The sequence below is a fragment of the Pygoscelis adeliae genome, unplaced genomic scaffold, assembly GCF_000699105.1.
Source record: "Pygoscelis adeliae isolate BGI_AS28 unplaced genomic scaffold, ASM69910v1 Scaffold60, whole genome shotgun sequence".
Classification (NCBI taxonomy): Eukaryota; Metazoa; Chordata; class Aves; order Sphenisciformes; family Spheniscidae; genus Pygoscelis; species Pygoscelis adeliae.
Window position 1 is genome coordinate 2,253,701 of NW_008823954.1, and position 22,373 is coordinate 2,276,073.

At 40.3% G+C, this 22,373-nt stretch overlaps 1 protein-coding gene across 1 annotated transcript in view; it reads left to right on the forward strand.

Moving 5' to 3' along the window:
* GUCY2C (guanylate cyclase 2C (heat stable enterotoxin receptor)) overlaps nucleotides 1-19,143 on the forward strand; it is a 47,428-nt gene extending 28,285 nt beyond the window's left edge. Inside the window, exons 17-27 of the mRNA XM_009322854.1 lie at nucleotides 3,316-3,448; nucleotides 5,282-5,419; nucleotides 9,076-9,164; nucleotides 9,900-9,991; nucleotides 11,606-11,764; nucleotides 13,139-13,331; nucleotides 13,723-13,897; nucleotides 14,858-14,956; nucleotides 15,715-15,809; nucleotides 16,452-16,528; nucleotides 18,653-19,143. Of these exons, the coding sequence (XP_009321129.1) occupies nucleotides 3,316-3,448; nucleotides 5,282-5,419; nucleotides 9,076-9,164; nucleotides 9,900-9,991; nucleotides 11,606-11,764; nucleotides 13,139-13,331; nucleotides 13,723-13,897; nucleotides 14,858-14,956; nucleotides 15,715-15,809; nucleotides 16,452-16,528; nucleotides 18,653-18,827 (1,425 nt within the window). The 3' untranslated portion in view covers nucleotides 18,828-19,143. The remainder of the gene's footprint in view (nucleotides 1-3,315; nucleotides 3,449-5,281; nucleotides 5,420-9,075; nucleotides 9,165-9,899; nucleotides 9,992-11,605; nucleotides 11,765-13,138; nucleotides 13,332-13,722; nucleotides 13,898-14,857; nucleotides 14,957-15,714; nucleotides 15,810-16,451; nucleotides 16,529-18,652) is intronic.
* Nucleotides 19,144-22,373: the final 3,230 nt, after the last annotated feature.

Consider the following 22,373-nt stretch of genomic DNA (forward strand, 5'->3'; position numbering starts at 1 on the left):
TCCCATGATGAATGACTCCACTGTGTCTGTTCTAAAGAGATATTGAAAATCTTGCTCTTTATTAAAGCCTCCTTAATCCAAATTGTCACAGTTTGTTGGCCTTGTTAATGACTTTCAAGTTCAGTTAACGTTCAGCATTAAGTTTCATTTTTAAATAGCATCAGTGGAGTTTCCTTTCCTCCTTAGAGCATATCAAAAACCACAGGCTTTTTTAACCCTTCACAGTTCACCTTCAGATGTTTCCTAAGAAAATAGGGATTAGTACTGGCTCTGTTTACGAGAAGGAGAGAGAAATCCCAGTCCCTCTGAAGGGAGTGACCAAATGCCCAGTGACTGCACTGGGACCGGGACTTCACAACCAGTCATTCACTGCACCATTGGTAATGGGGATGGGACATGGAGTCTGAGGATAGGTGGCACACCACATCTGTTCTGTGGAATGACTCCTGAGCATTTTTAGCCATGTTAGTAGAGATTGTTCACAAAATCTTCCCGAAAACTTGTATGTACCTAGGAATATCAGGAAACTTACTGTCATTTGGATGATCTGCCAGCCTCTCCTGTTCCTTGACCTGATGCTGTGGTGGAGCCCCTGGGACCTAGACATTTCCATGAACTTCTTGTATTGCTTTTCCCAAACCACAGCTTCCCAGCCTCCAGGCACCCTGTCTATTTTTACTTGAATGGCTTCTTGCTTTACGTAAGTCACTTCATAGCTCTTCAGCTCCAGTTCCTCTCATCCCAGCATCTGCCCTTTTCAAGCCCAGGCCCAGCTCTCCAAGCTCTTAAAATCCCTATGACCAGCTCCTGCAGTTTCTCTGTCTTCCTTTTGATATGGTCCTCCCTCTCCACACCACCATTTTCCTACACCCCGCTTTTATCGTTGCCCAAACAGTCCTCGTACTTCACCTACTCTTCATCTGGCACAGAAGCTGCTGCATCAGTGTTTCTGAACAGAGGAGGTTGTATCATTTCTATTCCCTGGTACAGCTAGCGAAGCAGTGACTATTCCTAGAGCATCCCCTAGTCCACTAGAGGAGGTGGCATAGGCAAAGGGAAGCCCTAAATCTGCTCCATTTACATTTTTTTGCCTTTTTTTTCCATTTTTTTCTTTTCTATCTTTGCTGTCTCTAGGTCTGATGGTACCACCTGTAGCTACATGGATTTGGTTACATGTGACCAAAGAGCTCTGATGAAAGGTCTGCTAAGAAGGAATTGCAGTAATCAAGCCTTGCAGTTATTAGTGCATACACTGTCGTTGCAACACTATTTATTAAATAAGGGGCTGCTGTAGGATATTGTGCAAGGGATTGTAATATTCTTGCACTGTGTCAGGAAAAGGGTTCTCAGTCAGAACTAAAGCTTCAGAGCTTCAGAGCAGAGGTTACAAGAATGCCTCAAGGATTTAGGAGTACTGCGCTGAAAGTCATTATAAATTTTGAAAATCACATTGTGGGTTCTTAATAGGTTCTGTGTTTTCAGATAGGTGCAGAGGATAGTTGGAAGGAAAGAGGAAAATTTTATCAGGCACATCTATAAGACTTCTGCTCCAGAAATTGTTAACAAGAAAGCTCTGGTATGAGGAAATAAAAATTACCTTTGCCTGCCATTTGATCCTGAAACTGATTAGGAATTCTGCTGTAGCAATCGGTATATTTCCTGGATGAAATCAGGTGCTGGAAGAACGCGCAGCTGGAGGAAATAGGACCAAAAGCAGGCAAAACATCCTGGATAGTGTCATCAGGGCTGCATGATAAAAGCTGCTTAATCAAGAAATATGTTCCTTGGATATAGCGTGCACACAGTCTCTGTAAATTTTGGCATGGTCTAGATAGGTCCAGGATAACCAGTCCAACAACATTCTCCAGGGATTGCATCTCTTGCAGGCTGCTTGTGTCTCAGACATTCATCTACTGTGCCCAAAACTCACCTCATGTCTCAGTGATCTCTTGTAGCATTTGCTGGTCCGTTCCCAAATACAGGTACCAAAGGAGAGAAAACCCAGCATGTCATACAGTGTATTCATGACCACGTGAGCTATGTAACCTTGATTAAAGTCTATCTACCAGTTATCATACAAGAGGATGAGCTATACATGTAGGAGTCTAAGTGGAAGACCATTCAGAGAAGAAACTAAACAGATATGATGTACCTGTTCTGGCTTCCACAGAATATAGATTGTGCTTCATATACTGAGCTACAGAAAAGAGGACTATAGGAAGTAAAACAACCAGCAGCAGCCTATAAATAGGTGTGAGATTAAGTAGTTCAGAAGAGAGAGATGAAACAGAATAAACAATAGGAAGAGGGTGCAAATTAGCATACCTACTCCCTTCTTCAGTTTACGCCCACTTACTAATGTTCTTTTCCTGCTATGCCTCAGTGCTGGCCCCTTCTCATGTATTGCACTCTATTCGAGTGTCTTAGACTAAATGAGATAAATTCAGAGGTGATGAGTAAAAAGGGGCAAACTACACACCTTCATACGCCTGTGTGTGTTGTGAGTCAGGAGTCTAAATCTCAGGAAACATAGCTGAAACTGCATCGGCCAGCCCTCATGGTGCCCACTTCCGAGTTTAGCTCATGGAGAGCTGATATGTATTAACTAGTACAGAGAAAACCATAATCAGTCAGGTCAGAAGAGACCTTTATGATTGTCTGATCTGATCCCCTGCCTTACATAAGCCTTAGTGCATCATCTAACACTCTCTGCATTGGCCCCTCTTTAGCCCTCTGCTTTGCAGAAGAAGATCTGCTGCATTTCTGAATGAAGTCTCTGGTGTATGGTAATCTTCAAAGACAATACAGGCATAAAGAGCAATTCCTCTCACACCTATGGTGTCCATTGGATGAACATGTAGTCAGAAGCACTTTTTTTGTGTGACATTCCAACAAATCTGTGCTAAATTTACCAAGAAAGCATTCATTGCAAGTGAAATCAAAACTTATGTGGGAGGAAATAGATTTTCCTAATTGCTTAATTGTGTTCTAATCTTACCAAAACCCAAGATGCTATGTCAGACTTCTGTTAACTAAGAGGAAGGATGGTCTTCCATGACGTGATCCTTCTAATGGTCCATCTCCTCATTTCTTAACATTGACTGTTCCTGTCATCTTGGAAAGTCTCCTCTGTAAAATAATATTTGCTTCCCTCCATGACAGGGAATTGTGATTTATGCATATCCATTGCCGATGAAGGCAATTTAATTACTTGGATAGATATTACACTAATACTTCACATTCTTGTTGAGTCTGGTAACTGCTGAGTGTCTCACACGTAGTCTTGCTTTCTTCCTCTTTTATTATCAACCACAGGGGATGTCTTACCTGCACTCAAGCAAAACTGAAGTCCATGGTCGACTCAAATCCACAAACTGTGTAGTAGACAATCGCATGGTAGTGAAGATCACTGATTTTGGCTGTAATTCAATTCTGCCTCCAAGGAAAGGTAAAAACAGTACCCAGTTGGACTCTCCTTCATGGTTTCCAACCCAATGGAATTTTCTTATATTCATAGTCCAGTAGGGCCTAATTATATATTGTACACAGTACAAAACATACAATATGATTTTGTTTCATATAGCAGCCATCATACAAATGATATCTGAAAACACTGTCTTAACTTAAATAACACAATGAAAGAGAATTATTAGCAGGTAGAGAAAGAAATTGGGCAGTGTAGGCGAGAAGGAAAGGAAAGATGAATTTTCAACTTACAGTTTAGAAAACAGAGATTTCACATGTGGCTGATTTGCAAAAAACATTTTCAGCATCCAAGGCCTTCATGCAAACAGCTCTCTTCAGCAGTAATGCTGAACTTGTGTGAAGAAAAAAAGGAGTTAAGTACCACATGATCTTGTCATTGATCAGATGCACGTGTTACCACAGTGCTCTGTGATTTAAACATTAACACTTGTGACTCTGATCATCCTTAAAAAAATCTGTAATGATAGGCAATGATAACCTTAATGTTTTTCATTCCTTAGGTAGGAATCTAGCAATATGTGTTCAATCAGATTGGAATAATTTTAACAGCTTTTCTTTACATTTTCTATCCATCTCATACTCAGAGGAAATTTCGGTAAAATACAGCACTCCTTTCTACTCATCTTTTCCTTCTTACTTGATCTTGAGTGAAAAGATGAGCCCATCTGAAATTATGTCATCTGAATCTGTATGGTAGACCTTGGTGTATAATAAGCACAGCACTATGCCATAACTGTAGTATATAACCTGAGAAGAAACTGTGGTTGCAACTGGGTTGAAAGAAAATTTTTACATTCAGACTCAAACATGGTCAAGAGTAGCAATGAGAACATAAATAAAGAGTAAGAAAAGTGCACTGAATGTAAATGTTCTAGTCATTCTTCATTTTACAAATTTCATATTTAAATTTATATTATTATTACATTGTAATGTATTTCTCTTCTTTCATTGCTCATAAGATAAATGCTCTGACAAGCAGCCTCAAAATTTCTGGCTACTAGATTTCTTGAAGAAAACTTACTGTTTCACAAGAGATCTACAGATTCATTGTGGCTGGATGTTGCAGCCTGATATCATAACACTGTCTTCAGGGTCACTGTGTTCAGGTCACTGTTATGATACATCACCAGCATGTCATAACAAACTGTCATACCATGGCAGCATTCTGGTTTTGAGGTACAGTGATGCTTGTTGCACTAGAAATACAGGTTAATAATTTCTGTAGAAAGAAACTGGTTATGAGCAAGTAATATTATGTCAGGCTCAAAAGCACTTGAGAATTATTTAAATAGATTTATGATATCAAGGCCACTGGGAAATATTAGAGTCTTCTCATCTGACATCTTGTATAACAAACTCCATGCATCTAGCTCAATAATTTATGGCTCAGCTTTTTTTTCATAGCACTGGCGTTCCTTGGTCTTATACAGATGCATAGGCTATTTCTACGGTGCCCATGAAAGGTAGCTAAGAAAAGCAAGTTCATTGCCAATAACCATAACTTTTCTGGAGGTGTGAGGGTCTGCATCTACAGTGGAAAATAGTAGGGCCAGCAAATCCCAGACAATTGAAAACTACCACATCAGAGGTTTATCTAACGTGTATTGATGTCAACTTCTCAAGAAAAATGCTAAAATAGGAAATAAACAGTACCAGTGGGCTCTGGGTTTGATATGGAAAGAGTAAAAGGAAATATCACTATAGTCAATGGATGCTCTGAGAAGGATCACCCTTTTTCAATTACTTCTCTCCCTTCCCCCTTTACCCCATCCCCTGTTGTCATCTGGATCTTCAGACCTGTGGACAGCTCCTGAGCATCTCCGTCACGCTGATGTATCTCAGAAGGGTGATGTGTACAGCTATGGGATCATTGCCCAAGAAATCATCCTACGCAGGGAGACCTTCTACACTGGACAATGCCGGGACTACAAAGGTAAATCCACAAATTTCTCCTCTATTGCAGCCTTCTGGGATAGTGTAGCTGTAACTGGCCCATTCTCCACATTTTGTGAAAGGCACTGTCTCTGACAGCTGCTTGAACAGCTGTTTCTTTCACTGTGTAATGAATGAAGAGTCTGTTTGAAGGATCTCACTGTGGGGGCAAGTGTCCTTATTCTTTCTGTAAATAAAGTTTGCACTGAGTTTTCTTGCCCTTTCTCCTCCCTTCTCACCTTGGCCACAGCATTACAGAAGTTAACATAATACAATGCTGTCCAGACTTACTGTAACATTTAAAGGCCACAAAGGTTTTTCTATTATGAGTTGTGCACAACATATAATAATTCACTCATATTAGGCATTGTAAATCAGCAATGTCAACACAGAACAACAAAAACTCAGCAGCATGACACAAGAACAGTTGGCACTTAAACACTGGCAATTCAGACTTTATTCAAGCCTGTCACAATTAACTTTAGTAATTTAACTTCTGTCAGAAAAACCATCTCCTCCTAGTACATCCATTAAACCCCATTTTGTGCATTTTGTGACATTGTTTTTGAGTGGCTAACAGCCCAGTCAATCCCAGTTCCCAGAATCCAGGCAATATTATATATTAGAACTGACATAAAAGCATGTGGGGGTTTGGGATTTTCCTAGTGACAGTTACCAACAACAAGTTTAGACATTGCCTTTACCTCTGAGTCATTCTGATAGATCCACCTCTCATTTGTTAAAACATCTAGAGCAGCAGCTGGACAGCCTAATAGCTCTTTTCCTGAGTTACCTTTGAGAATAACTTCTGGGGTACGTTCATCATCCTACATTATCGCAAATCTATGTTCATATTTGGGGAAACACAGTATTTCACATCACCAACTCTTTAATATAAATGTAGACCTAAAAGAGATTAGAAATGCCTGGTCCCCTTCAAGCAAACTTTTCAGGACTCCGTGCTTAAGATAAGGTAGAGAAAATGGAAGTCTTTCTATTCCTTTTTCTTGGGAAGAGGCAGGCATAATCCTCATGAATGCAAGGATTTTACAAATATCGCCAAAATAGATGGAGAAAGGAAAGAGCAATGCTCTTCCTTGCCCATTTTGACTTGCAAAGCAAATCCATAGCAAACTACATTCTTTTAACTGTTTGTTCAGCAGTTACAGTCTTTCTGTGTTATGTTAATGGTTATTAAGTTAGCCTCAGACACAGTGTTTCTGGGCTCTTCTGAGATGTGGTGGTATCCTCACTGCTCTGTGTTTGACCCTGGCTGTCATAGTCACAGTCCAGTTCCTTGTTTTGACTTTGACCTGTTCCTTAACACTGCATTTTGTCTTTTTAGAAAGACTGTCCCTTTCAAATAGCATTAGGTTAATCCATCCAACTGAAAGAATTTTTAGCACCTCTAGGTGCTGTTGCTGGAGATGGTCACACATATCAGCATGTTTAGTAAGACAGCAATAAACTTAATGGGCCTGAAGCCTGTTTAGTAAGACTGGATTCAGTGAAACTTAAAAAAAAATCTGCTTTGTAAACTTCAGTTGAAATTTTGAGTTTTCCATTCAGTGGGGAGATTGTTTTATCCCCAAAGCTTTTTCCTTAAAAGCATTAGTAGTTATCTAAGATATATATTGCTGACCTAATGACTTCTGGTATTATTTTTGATTATGCAGTTTGAGTAAATGTGTTCAGCCTAGTTTCAGCAGTTCATCAAATTTCACGTAACAGAAAGGAATGAGTGTTATTATATATTGCTGAAGTGGCTCCTCATTTAAATGTCTGGATTCATTCATTAGCCAAGATGAGGCAGCAAGAGGGCAGACCATACTTATTCAAACACCTTTGAATTTTGTTTGTGGCATCATCTAACTTTGGAAGAGAGTAGCTCAAACCTGGGGTGACCATTAATTTACAAATATCTAAGATAAGAAGAAGGAAAAGAATACCAAATTAGAGTCAATGGTAATGGGCAAAGAAATGTCCCTGTTGCATGTTAGATTCATTTGGATTTTAAGTCTCCTGCAGAAAGTCTTTCAATGGCTAGGCTATCAGAAGTTAATGTCTGCAAGTTAGGAGACATGATATTGATATTTCAGGACAACTGATATAACTGGTCCTCTGGGAGTTCACTGGCAGCAGCAAGGACTGTGTTCAGATTTTGAAAGAGTTGTTTAAAAAAACCCGTACCTAGCCTCCATCCACCAACTTAGGAAAATTAAACTCAACTTCCAGGTGCTCAGTGAGCCAATTTTCTCAACCTGCAAATACGTATCAATCAACTTAACATACAACTATATTACTACTAATGAGAGAAAAGAAGTCCCACAAAGACGATGGGCATACAGAACTGGATTGTAATGTATAGAAGTAACTAGGTCATAGTCCTCTTCACTGACTTCTCTGCGAGACAGCTGTTAGGCCATCTGGTTGCTCCACTCTTCTGCAGAAACACCTCATTCACTGCTCAAGACTGTGAAATCTTGTCAAGTACCAACGCTCAGTTCAAGCTGCCTCCTTGTTCCACTACTTTCTGCCACTGGCTAACGCAGTGTTGTTAATAGCTGCTGTTACTTCTGCTCTCAGGTGTGTGTGCAGCATGGAAATTCAACACGTTCCTCTTGCATACATGAGACTTTAACAGATTCTTCTGTCTCTTAGCCCACAGAAGACTTCTTAGCAGTCTCTCCACTCCATAGCATTTGGGAGACTCAAGCCTCCTGCTCCTTCTCTAGCCTGTAATTTCTGTACCACAAAGCTGGAAGCTACTGCATCTTTTTAGGGTGATCATGCACACTGGGCATGCTTAGGCATCCCTAGCTGCTCTAGACTTGCACATACCATCACGATTACAAACCTTCCTCATCTCATTATATGCTTCCTTCAGTAAAATTGTCTCTCAAATATAATCAGACATTATTAATAAATGTGTTTCACGCTTGTTCACGGATCCTTTTCAGTTTCTCTTTCTCTCCCCCAGAGGTAAAAAATTGCTTCTCTTTTTTAACTCCCTCCCTCTGGAACTCTTGAAGTCTGGAGGAGAAGGACAGAGCGAGATATTTTTGCTTTAGCTCTCACTTACTGTGTTTAAATCGAGTTGTGCAAATGCAGCCTGCATTCTGATTTGTTCAGAATCCAAATAACTTTCATACAAGGGATTTCATTAATAAGACTACAAATGAGCTAACAAATGCAATGTTTTTAAGCCATATACATTAATAGCCTAGCTTTAAGGAAGCTGAGCATCTGCAGGATGATTTGAACTGCTCTGATGAGATCTGTATGTCTCCACACTTTTGATCAAGTCACAATGGGCTTTTCACATTGTTTTTTACTATAGCTATACTTCATGCTGAGAGGCACACTAATAATGCCTAACGTTCATTTGGGAAGATGCCATAACTATGTCTACCGTGACCAATAAATACTCATGTACATTCCTATTCATTTTGCTTTCAGGGGCCTTCAAGCCAGCCTGTTTTGATCTTGTGCCATATATTTAGAAAAGCTCCAAAATTGAAATTCACATCAAAATGAGGGAACTGTCTTCAAGGCTTCTGTTTGTACAGTAACTCATAACATCATAGGACGCTATCCACAAGGAGTGTTCTTCTTATGTTTTTTTGTTTAAAACTTTGCATCTTTTTCCTGTGTTAGAGAAACTTTACAGAGTGGAGAGTGGCAAAGGATTGAAGCCTTTCCGACCAGACCTGTCCTTGGAAACAGTGGGAGAAAGAGAGATGGAAGTAAGCTAATAATTAACTAAGCCATTTTCTGGGTGAAGGGCGGAAGTCCTGGCCAGACTAGAGCTCATGATCATGGGAGGATGAAAGCTATGCACATTTTATGCCAAATGACCTAACCTCATGGGAAAAAACAGTATTCTATAGTTGTTATGAGTGAAATGAAATACAACTCATGAAAATTATTTCACTGGAAAGAAATGGACGCTTATATGGTGCCACTCTTCTGACCTACTTGAGATATCTTTAAGATGGGATGAATCACACCTCAAATATACCTCTCTCCACTGATTATATAGCCCCTAAGGCTTCTTGCTCAGGTGAAAATGTCTGTATTGTAGACATCCACATATTCAGCAATGAACCCCATTCTTTTTGGCTGAATCACCAGTTTCAGAAAAATCCCAAACTCAGGATATTGGAAATATAATTACCACAGCATTTACCTCCATGTCAATAACTGTATCAGGCACCAGCTGCAAGACTGGATCCATTTACCTGCCTTTCATTTATGTATTGCAAATTCAAATTAAGATCATGTCACTAGTCACCACAGAGTTAAGTTTAAGATGCCTGCAATGAGTGTCCTAACCATAGATTCAAAACAGTTAGTCACACATTTTAATATGTTGCCGGTCAAGAGTAACTGGAAATTCCCTGATGAACTAGTGCTGTTTAGCACCATTATCCTTCTATATCCATTACTCAGGTGGACTTTCCTTAAATTTTTGTTTAAAGGTGTATATACTAGTGAAGAGCTGCTGGGAGGAAGATCCAGAGAAAAGGCCTGACTTTAAGAAAATTGAGAGTACTCTGGCTAAAATATTCAGGTGAGCAGCAGGGGCTCCGTTTTTTACGATGCTCCAAACTCCTCTTAAGTGTTACAAAGCTCATATTTTTAAGTATGTAAGCTGATGTGATTATGATTCAGTCAGTGGAAAAACTGAGTATCTTCACTTAGATCCTCTGTTATTCTTTGGCAGAAAAGTAGGTGAACACATGTGTATGTATATGTACATGTGTGTACATTAGCATCTATGCATGTATTAGCTGAGTGAGGGTAAGATGATCATCATACCTCAAATTGGTACATTGTGAAAGTAGCAAGCTGGATAATTAGAGATTTAAACCATTCAAGTAATTCACCCCCTGTCTCAAGTCAAGAGTTGGATAGTGACTCATGTCATCTAAGTTTCGGGAAATGAATGCACATAAATGTTTGGAGGATGATTAGAAAGTTTGGATGAGCTGGGTTGTGCCATAAATGAGTTTGGATGGTCCCAAATTAAGCTGACTAGAAGTGTTGGGTTGTAACTCACCAGAAGTATTAATTACAGGGTTTTGTTGGTATAAAGTTGTGGGATAATAAGGGCCATAGCTGGATAAACCCTGTGGGGTTATACAGGCCTTTCACCTGGCCAATGCTGTATTGTTCCTACAGAGTTGGGTCTGAATTAATTATTCTGATGTCCAAACAGTGAGCTTTTAATCACTTCTCTTAGGAAATTGCTCCTCAGTTTTTAAAACTCCTCATCAACAAACCCCAACAGTACTCACATCATTTTACACTTTACATGGGCAGAAGAACAACTGCACTATGCGTAACTGAATATATCAGTTGGAACAATCTTACTGCAGCTGAATAGAAAGACATCCTGGTTCAGCTCCTAAGCCTCTGTCCTACAAAAGCAAAGAGGTTGCCTCTTGCCACATGCAACACAGTGTTCTCATGGAGAGTCTAAGATGGTGCATCCCTGACATAAAGATTTGTTTAAAGTAAGAGTGGTTTTAAAGTCTAGTTGGGTACAATACTAATCTGACTCTTCCAGTCAGCCTGGCCCCATCTACTTTCAGACTGCTTTGGTGAGTGCAGGCTGCCCAGAAAAACAAGGTTTATGAGTGGCTCATGTCACCATACTTCTGCTTCCAGGAGTTAGTAGGCTGGAGTCTGCAGGGTCTTGTGAGCAAAACTAGCCCAGGGGATGCTAATTGTTCCATTGAATTGTTCTGTCTTCTACACAGGCAGCCGCAAATTGTCTTAATCCTTCTGGCTGAAGTCCCCATCTAAATGTTATATGCAATTTTCTACCTACTATCTTTAGCCTCCTCTCAGGATTCGAGCTTGTCAGTTACTTTTTACAAATGAATGTTCATGGATTACCCAAGGTAACCTGGAGTTAACAATATTATCAGGGCTAGGTGATTTAAGGGTGCTTTAAGAATTACCAGCTCCAAGTGAGATCACAGACTTTCAATTCATATACATAAGCCCTCCAAGCAAGCAGAAGAATGATGCACTTGAGGCACTTTGCATTCTAACTACATGGAAGTCAAACACTGGAGACATTTTCTGTTGCTCCTTTTTTGCTTCTTTTTTGCCTCTCTCAACAATGTGCTTCCATCAACCTTTCTTGTTGGCTCCTGTGTATTTCTGTTACTCGCAGTAACTGCCATGGCCAGACCAATGAAAGCTACATGGATACCCTGATCCGGCGTCTACAGCTGTATTCCCGGAACCTGGAGCACCTGGTGGAGGAAAGGACAGAGCTGTACAAAGCAGAGCGAGACAGAGCAGACAGGCTTAATTTCATGTTACTTCCAAGGTAACTGGTCAGGAGGATTTTCACTGGCATTTTATGTACATAGATCACCTGATTCTTGGAGAGTAGGGGTTGGGATTAATATTAGTCTTCTATTTCCTTCCCCTCTAATCTGATCCTGCTAGGGAGGAAAGAAGAAGCAGCTGTCCCTGAGGTCTCCACCCTATGGTGGAGTTTCATGCCAAGATGGTACTGGGACCCATTATCTTCCTCTACCTCTCCCTCTCCAGCACCAACTTCTTTTTCACTGCCTTCCTGGGAACACATAGATCTACAGTGATCCCACATCACAGAGCTCTGTTCTGCTCCAGCACCTTGCTAGGTAGGAGTGTCTCCAGCTGGAGAGCAGGAGAGCAGTCCAAATTCTGGCTGGGCTTTAGCAATGCAACAGAGGGGCTGAGGTGGGCTGGGCCATACTGGGCCAGACTGGGCTAGATGGATGCTTCAGAGTATGGTATTGGACAAGTATTATTGATATTATAATATTGGTAATACCAGTAATTTTGGTATTGCATACATTTGGAATAGGAAAACTATCCTGGTATGTCATTACTAGTTTCAAGGGTATTTAAGTAGTCAGGGTATTGATTTTATGACTCATCTTAAAAAAAAAAAGTGCCTGTTCAATCCAGTTTTGGGGAAAATTTGAAATGATCTGGCTGTGTAGGCCATGCGGCAAGGAATCCATGTGTCCTTCCACTCTTTGTTGTTCCTCTATTATTGTCTCATTGTAGATGGAACACAGCATTGTGCAACACCTATAATTTTCTGGGTCTCTTTCAGTCATTCTCTTCTAATATCTCCGCTAGGAACAGATATTTTCCTGGATTTAGAAATGCAAGAAAATGAAGGTCCTTCTGAATAGATATTTACTGTCATGGTATTGAATTTTTGTTCCATAAAACTATGAGACTACGATATCTCATCTGAAATCAGGATGAGGTGATGTAATTATCAGGACGAAATTACTTCTGTGCTGGGGAAACAGAAAAATATGTCTGTTCTTACTTATTATGTGGGTAGAATGTAGGTCTACATGTCAGAAGTTTCAGAATTTCAGTTTTAAATTTGACTCAATATCCCTATTTCTGACCTTAGCCAAGAAACTCATTTTCCTATGCCTCAGTTTCCTCATGGCTATTAACACACTTGGATTTTGTAAGGCTGTAGCGCATTAATTAACATTAATAAGTGCTTTGAGGTCCCTGGCTGAAAGGCATTATGGGCATCAAAAATGTGATTACAGTGGCAGTTTTCAGCAAAGTATTTGATGTTTCCTACACAGAAAGCAATGATGTGGTTGGGTTGCATGAAAAAATACCTTTAATATTAAACACAAACTACTTATCTGTCTTCCTGCCTTCTCTATTTCCACAGGCCAGTAGTAAAGTCTTTGAAGGAGACTGGCCTCGTAGAGCCAGAGCTATTTGAAGAAGTCACTATCTACTTCAGTGACATTGTTGGCTTCACCACACTCTGCAAATACAGCACCCCTATGGAGGTGGTAGATATGCTGAATGATATCTACAAGAACTTTGACCACATTCTTGACCATCATGATGTTTACAAGGTGATTAGCTCTGCACTTTTGCTCAGTTAACAACCAGGGGACACACAAATCAAATTGGATGATGTGGTGGATTTGGGAATCTGCATTCTAAGCGAAGACAAAAGAGAGAAAAACAGGTCAAGATTACCTCATTTCAATATGCTTTCAATGTTTCTGCTTATACCAAATTTTCTATACTAGGTGGTCACAGATTCATTAACTGGAATGCTGGGTACAGTTATAAACACTCATATACCAAAAAGGTGTCAGCTACCTTAAACTAATCAATCCTGCTGTCCAAGGAAGAAATGTTTAATCATGAACAAGAGGATCTGATAAAACCTTTCTGCTTTTAACTAAATATGTATTTTGCTATGTCTGCAGGTAGTGAGTTCTAACTTTGTTTCCACAGGTGGAGACCATTGGTGATGCTTACATGGTGGTGAGTGGTTTACCAAAGAGGAATGGCAACCGGCATGCAGTAGACATCTCCATGATGGCTCTGGACATCCTCAGCTTCATGGGATCTTTTGAACTGAGACATCTGCCGGGTCTGCCTGTTTGGATTCGCATTGGAATTCACTCTGGTACACAGTAGTGGTAGATCAACAATGATAATGTTGTTGCCTTGTTTTTGAACAGAATAGACACCCATAGAAGATCTGGTAGTACATCATACACAGCTGCTCTCCTCATGAAGAATCAGGTTGAAAACAATGTACCTGGGGGAAGAGCAACAGAAGTGAATAAGCCACTGGTTTGCTCCCCCGTAGTGCAATAGCCCATACGCATTAATTCATAGCTTAAGCCAGTAGCTAGGAAGAGCGACTGCCATTGTTCCTGGTATGATTAAGCCAGTTGTATCAAATAAGTCTTCGCAGATCGCTCCTTCCTGACCAAAGTGGAGATCAGCCATGGCCAGATATGCTTGTCTAGCCACAAAACTCAGGCCTGTATTTTATGCTTTTGGAGGCAAAAGTTCTGACAAGCCTATGTGGGAATTCATGTTTTAATTAATCCATAAAAATAATCTTTCTCAAAGGGGAACTGCAGATAGCTCAAGCAGATAACTCCCAAGTACTTCGGGAAATTTTATCTTTTCATTTTTGTTTGTTTCAACAACCACCTGAACATCAGCTGCCAGGGGAGGAATACATTGTGAACGCGACTGAGCCACTGGGAAACCCTTTGAGGCACCACTATGCACCCCTCCATAATGAAGCTTATTTTCTTTTCCTCTTGCTTCCAAAACTGACAGTTAGTAACTGTATTTTTTTCGCCAAAAATTGTGTTTAAATACAATTAACACTGTGCAGCCATGTCCTTTTTATGCTCTTATTGAATTATGCAAGACAAACAGAGCTAGGCTTGGTTTGGAGTGGAAGGGGAGACCACCAGATACTTTGGGAAGTGAGGTACAGAGTACTGTCATCGGTGAGGAGTGCAGAGCTCCAGCAGGTACTGCACTGCTCTGCAACTGTGAGACACCTTCCAAACAAATAGTGTCTTGATCCACCTTTTTTTCATTCTCTGCATCCCATTTCTAGGTCCATGTGCGGCTGGTGTAGTTGGAATAAAAATGCCTCGTTACTGTTTGTTTGGAGATACAGTGAACACAGCTTCACGGATGGAATCCACAGGCTTGCGTAAGGATTTAATTTTAGCTGTCAGTGTGACAGGACCAAAGGCTATTGGTTAGTTTGTGATTGAAGTGTCTATTTTCAGCTGAGAACAACTTATTATCAGCTCGCAGAAGTTTTAAAGGTTTAGAAGCCCTATTTGTTTTGATTACCAATTGTTTCACTGTCCTGCTGGGCAAAGAATTGTTCCTTGTTCATGCTTCAGTGCTGGTAACAGGGAGTACGTAGGCTGGTTCGCTGCCTGAGTTCCTCTGGAAGGTATGATACTTACATGTCTAGGATTTAATTTTAATCTATGAATGGTAGATTTTAGTTCGACCTAGAATTGTATTACAGCTCTGTTGTGTAAATATGCTGACTGCATATTTTAAGTTGAAGCAATTATGTCTTCAACTTCACCATTAGGAAACTGCGCCAAAAGCCAGTTTGTCTTCCTTCTGCCCAGTGTCTTCACATGACTATTCTCTGTATAGGACACTCCCAATTAGTCTTTTCCCTTTTGGCATCTAAATACTGCAGATACCACGGTCACCTGTATTTCAGATCAATGGCTGTACCAGCTATTCCTCCCTAGATACAATGCTATGTAGTGGAGTCAGATTTTTCGTACAGCGGTGTAATTGATTCTCATTTAATTTGACTCTCAGAATTTATGTTGATAATAATTGGAGGAGCTTCTGCTATAGCACCAGTTTTCACATATACTTAATATGATTATGTGGTACATTTCCAGATTGAGCTTTCATTGTGTCTTTATTTTTTAGCTTTAAGGATTCATCTAAGTGGTTCCACTATTAACATCCTGAAAAGAACAGACTGCCAATTCCAGTATGAAGTGAGAGGAGAAACGTACTTGAAGGTAACCTTTACCATGCGCAGGCATGAACACAGAAGAGGGATAGTATAAAAGTAGTATACAGCTGAGAGTACCCCACAACTTAATTGACAGCTGGGCAACAAGGGTTACAGATCAATTGGTATCACAGTCTAGTGGTTGAAGACACTTCTATAAAGACAATGCAGACAATTAAGAGTTCCCTAAGTCATAAATTAAAGCAACATAAAGATGTGGAGAATAAATGAAACATACAATTTGTAACAGAAAATTGTGGAGTGAATTAATCTGATAGAAGGAAAGCTGAATCTATTGTTAATTTGCTCATGCTCTGATATCTGGCTGTCTATCTACCAATCCAATTATTTCAGTCTATTACACTTGGCAGATGTCTGTATTTGGGAGCTGATGGCAGGTAGCACAGCTCACCTCTCCCATGGCGTGTTTCAGGTCATGGAACACGGGAGTGGGTGTGCAGCTGCATCTCCCCCATTATTCTTCTTCTCACATCTGATTTTTAATCCTTTGCTGTGAGCATCAGTTACTGAAAACAAGCAAAGGCAAACACGGCAATGTGCAATATAGCATTATTTAAGTAAATTAACTACAGGAAATTGCATTCTAACGCCTAAATTGTGCTTTCTCTTCTTTGCCATGCATATTTAGGGCAGAGGAACAGAGATTACCTACTGGTTGACGGGTACTGAGGACAAGAAATACAATCTCCCAACACCTCCTTCTGTGTAAGATGACCTTTATATGTGAAAAGTGAAGAAAAATTCCCAGTCTTTGTGCTTTAGCCTTCACTGTTCCTCCCTGGCACTTGTGTTTTTTTTATACCACTCAACTTGCCTTCAGTAGTTAGAGGCTTAACAGTGTATGTGCATATAAACATGTGTAAATATTAATGACATGGGACTACGCGTGTGCTGAAGGTTATTTGTATATATAAGCGCTTAACAGGTTAATTTCCTTGGAAGGGAAATAAGACTTACAGGATAAGTTGCTGATGTGGCAAGTGCAAGAGATGGACAGAAAAATGAAAAACATTAATATTCCCAAAACTTTAGTCCTAATGGCACCTGTGCGTGACAGTATAGTGAGAGGATAACTGCAACTGAATGTGCAGCTCTCTGTAATACCATGTTATGCCTGTGAGCTCTTGTTGGGGAATTCGTAGGAAGAATGAAACTTGAGGATTTCGAGCAGTATTCTGCTAGAAGAGGTGGACAAAGTTCCTGTAGTATGGCACAGGCATAAAGTCTTTAAAAATTGAACAAAAGCTTACTTTCTAATATGTAAGAGATAAGTTATCAAGAAAAAAATATGAGGTTGTGTATAACCTCTGTATAACCTCAGCCGGCAACTGAGCACCACACAGCCGCTCGCTCACTCTCCCCACCCCGGTGGGATGGGGGAAGAGAATTGGAAGAGTAAAAGTGAGAAAACTCATGGGTTGAGATAAGAACAGTTTAATAATTGAATAATAATAATAGCAATAATAATAATACACAAAGCAAGTGATGCACAGTGCAACTGCTCACCACCCACCGACTGATGCCCAGCCAGTCCCCGAGCACGGCCCCCCCCAGCCAGCTTTCCCCAGTTTATGTACTGAGCATGACATCACGTGGTATGGAATATCCCTTTGGCCGGTTTGGGTCGGCTGTCCTGGCTGTGCCCCCTCCCAGCTTCTTGTGCCCCTCCAGCCTTCTCAGTCGGTAGAGCATGGGAAGCTGAAAAGTCCTTGACTAGTGTAAGCACTACCTAGCAACAACTAAAACATTGGTGTGTTATCAACATTATTCTCATCCTAAATCCAAAACACAGCACTGTACCAGCTACTAGGAAGAAAATTAACTCTATCCCAGCCAAAACCAGGACAGGTTGATGTCCTGTAACTGAGCTATCATTTTGCATTAGTATTGAATAAAATATATTAAGAGTGGAAGTGTTGTTTTTGAGAAACTATGCAAAATTGAAGTCAGGATAACTGGTTGCATTTATTTCATGTGTATTTTGCATATGAGTACTGCATTACTTCCTGCAAACTTACTAAATGTGGAAGTTCCTCGCTTTCTGCTCTAAACTCCTGTGTACAGTCGCTCTTTACTAAGTGGGAATTTGCTGCCATCTGCTTTGAAATGACAGTGTTTCAGTACAACTTGAAGCAATTATATAAAGTACAAGTGTTCGCCTCTGGCCGAGCAGGAAATTACTCTTTTGTAAACTCAGAACTCCTCTTTTGAATTCGTATGATCAGTTGAGACTATCAGAATTATCAAATTGGCAATTCTTCTGGAATTCAACTATTGAAAGTACCTCTTAAACTGGATTACTGTGGTCAGTGATGTTTTTGTTTTCGCTTCCTCATATAGGCTGTGACTGATAAAATTGCCCCTTAAAATTGTCATATGTGGGGCAGTCCAGCAAAAGCCAGACACACTGCAGAAATTTATGAAAAGTTGGCAACTCTGTTACTGAAGGCCACCTGAAGTTGAAGAGTGGAAGTGCTGGCACCAGTAATGGTGTTGAGAGCTAGAATCTATTTTGATGTGGAGTTGATCTAATTCATGTCTTCCTTTTCATGCAAATGATGCTGAGATTTTTTTAAGGTCGATAATGACACAGCTACACGACCTCCTGTGCAGAAAAAGCGAGCTGTACTATCTGGCAAAATCACATGTAAATCCTGAGTTCTATTCTCAAATCCAGAACCTGACTTTGGTAGGCCACACTTTCTATCAGTAGTGTGTGAATGTCATGAAGATAAACATAGGATAGAAATGTTTAAAAACCACCGGGGATCTGGGGATCACTAAAAACATGTGAATCACTGATTTTTTTTTCTATCCTGTCACTTTCAGGGAGAATCAGCAGCGGTTACAAGATGACTTAGCAGAGATGATAACAAATATTCTTCAGAAAAGGGAAAACGAAGGGTTTAAGACACAGAAGCTTTCACGGGTAGCTAGCTACCGATCAGGTACCCTGGAATACCTGCAACTGGCCAGCACAGAGAATTCTGCCACATATCTTTAAAACTAGATGTCTAGTATGACTCAAAAAGCTGCAGCAACTCTCTGGAGTACTTCATGTGAAGGCTGGAGGCTTATACTCTCAGCTAGAGGAGAAGGAAAATACCTTTTCAAGCATCCTTTCTACCATCCGACCTCCTATCAGTAAATCAAACGTCTCTTCACTGTAACGTCGAAATTGTCGGATGACTTCAGTAGGACACATGCAGCCCGATTTGAGGTAAATGAAAATATCTGCACTTGAGCCTGGAAAATAGGTTTTTTTTGCTTTGGTTAGTTTTTTAAATGTGATAGCCTGTTCAGTAATCCACTTCTGAAAATATTCACAGCAAAGCCTTAATTTGTCATGATTTTTAAATGTTGTATTTAATTAGTAATTTTTATTTGAAGAAAGATTTGCTGTAATATATTTGAAAATAACATTAAACATATCATATGTAAATCCTGGATATGTTGCCATTTTGCTGCTTCTGTTGTTTTCCCCTGTGTCTCACATGTTTTGTTCAATCAAATTGCCTTTGTTCAAGAGACAACACTTCTGATATTTACTTTGGGAGATTACTCCAGAAGTTGTATGGTTTCTAAATCTTATCTGAATCCCTTGGGCCTGCAAAATGAAACTGGAAATCTTGCAAAAACAGACACTTTCATATCTTTTCTCCACTTCCGCTTCTCTCCCCAAACCAGAAGTGCAACAGAAATGAAGGAAACAACAAAAATGAATTTCTTAAACCTCAGAAACTTTCAATTCAACTTCTGGATGAAATTTCACAACCAGGCAGAACTCAGGTTGTACTGAAATGACTTGCTCATTAACTGACACCATGACATTCATAAACAGCTTTAAAAAGCAACCAAAGCACAGGTGATGCATGTAAAAGAAAATCAGCATTCACATGAAGAAATAACAACTAGTGAGTGAAATTTTTGCAAAGGCCTCTTGTGCATTGGTGGCTTTCAAAGCAGAGCTACTTCTTTCACCATTATCAAATATCAGTCAGTATTCAAACCGTAAAACTTGGTGCAAAATCATTCCTTTATGGTTTTGAACAGCATTTTTGTCTAAGGAAACAACCTAAAAATGTTAAAAAAGAGCAAGCCATTTGCCTGTGTTTTTTATTTATCAGCCTAAACTGGCTTTGTAAGAACACACACACACACAGAAAGAACAACCTAGGTGTAAATAGACAGATCTGAAGTGCAACGATTCCTGGAAAAATTAAATCAGGAGGTGCTGTAGGGCTTACACTCTTACCTAATGAATGCAAATTCCTGCACCCAGGAACATGATATAGACAGAAATAGCAGATAGCATGCAACCAACAGCCACAGATTTCAGATTATATGTAACCAATCTTAAACTTGGACTGGCAGTAATACCATATCATTACTTCTTTGGTCTGTGTCCTAATGGAAGTGTTTATTGGGATAAGGATAGAAAAAAATGTCTGGTATTCTAAAACTGGTATGTATTAAAAAGACTACCAGTACAGTAAAAAGTATAAAGTCTTCTATTTCCTGCCCCGTGGTGCCAATCAACAAGCTTCGTCTCTGTGTCCGCGTTCTTGGCTGCGACTGCTGTGCTTCTTGGCACCATTGGACTATTCTGGTTGCTGTATCTGGTACGCCCAGCAAGCATAGCTGTAATGCAGTGACAAGTGCTGGACTCCTCAAGCCTAAAGAAGCCCAATACTACTACTATCTTAAGCAGAGTTGCTCTGGTCTTTGAAGTGATGTAAGTCTATTTTTAAAGAGGAGTTTTGTGGGTTCCACCCTTGACACCTTTGAGATACAAATTATTTTAGAGCAAATGTCTGCTGACACTGATTGAGACAATTAATTTAAACAGTGTTTAATTTTCAGTAGCCCTTCTCTTTCCTGCATTCTTCAGATCATAAATTTCATATAACTCTTTGAAGATAAATACGTACCTTAGCAATGAGTTGATGGACCCATCTTCTGATAGGTTTGTTTTCTACATGGTTCTGTCCCTGCACATACCTGTCCCCCATACATCACAATAAAATCAATTTTGACTACCCTTTTTAAAAATTTGCTCCTGGTTCCTGGTTTGAATCTGTCTTAGATTCAATGTCTTACCATTGCATCTTGTTATCAAATGTCAGATCAGAGAGCCCTCTACCATCAGAAATCTATCACTGAAGGTCCAGTCATTCACCTCTCCTGTTGTTTTTAAGCAGTGAAATGGTATATTAAAAACCTAGTGTGAGATATAATTTTGTTCTCCAGGTGGAAATAATTTTGGCTGCACCATCACCATTCATTTGAACTTAACTCATGCCAAAAAAAATTCTGTAAATCCCTGGGCTGGGAGTACGTGGAAGGGAATCCTTCCAAATACACATCAAGACCTTTGTAGCTTCAGTCATATTCAGACTCCCGCCTCATCTCCATCTTATTTTTGTCATGCATCCACACTCCTCTCCTGTTTCAGCATTGTATATTTGTGGTCTCTATCCTAGTTTGCATGTGCCTCCAATTCCTGGCCATGCCCATCACTTGTACACAAAGAATCTTGTTTTAAATACTTTTTTTTTCCCCTGTGGTAATCCTATACAGGGAATTCTATGGAAAACATAATTTTGTATTTTACTTCACCAACACAGTCACATTGAGAGCAGCATGTGACAGAGGTGAATTTCTCATTTGGAAAAACATTTGGACACTGTTCCTCCAAACACAGCATCCATTCATGATTAGAAATTTAAGTTATTTTTCACTGGGGAGGCAAAAAAAAAAAAGTAACAGCATTGTGTTTTATCCTTATCTCTTAGTGAAAAGTAGCCCAGAACAAAACAGCGACGGGTATGGAAGGATCCCTGCAGCCAGCAATAGTGTTATAGTGCTATTACACTGGGCTTGAGGCCAAGTCTTGCTATTTGGTCTGAACTGGTTGCATGTGACCTCATTGTATGAGGCTATTACAGGCACTGTTATAAAATTTGAACTATCTTAAACAATTACCAAAACACAAAGTCCTAATAATGGCTGTTTTAGGACAGTGGTAGAATATCCAATACTGGGGGAGGAGAAAAGGCAGCATCTCAAAATGATCTGAATCATGGGGGCAGGGGAAGACCCCACAGGAACTTGTCCCTGTCTCTAAACCCTAAAAAAAGGACCATCCCTCAGCTTTTCTGCTGGGACACACACAACGGTTGTTCTTCTCAACAGGGCCAAAAGCTCCTCTTCATCTCATGTAAAACACAGTTTGAGAAGACACCACATAACTCATGTTGCTTTACGGGGGCCTTTCCTGATAAACATTTGCCCCTTTTTGGTTAATCAGCCTTGGCAAGCCCAGCGGCCCAGCAGCACTAGCCTGGGGCTCTCTCCTCACTGCCTTGTGCCACAGGAGGCCGGCCAGCGTGGTGGCGATGCCGGACCTCAGCCTGGAGTGAACCCCACCTCCTGGCCAGGCCTTGGGGGCTCCAGACAAGCGCTGGGGTCAACGCCCAGCTTGACTTAACACGACAGGGCCCTGGGCTTGCCTCCCAGCTTGGCTTAACGCCTTCCCCAGCGCCTTCTG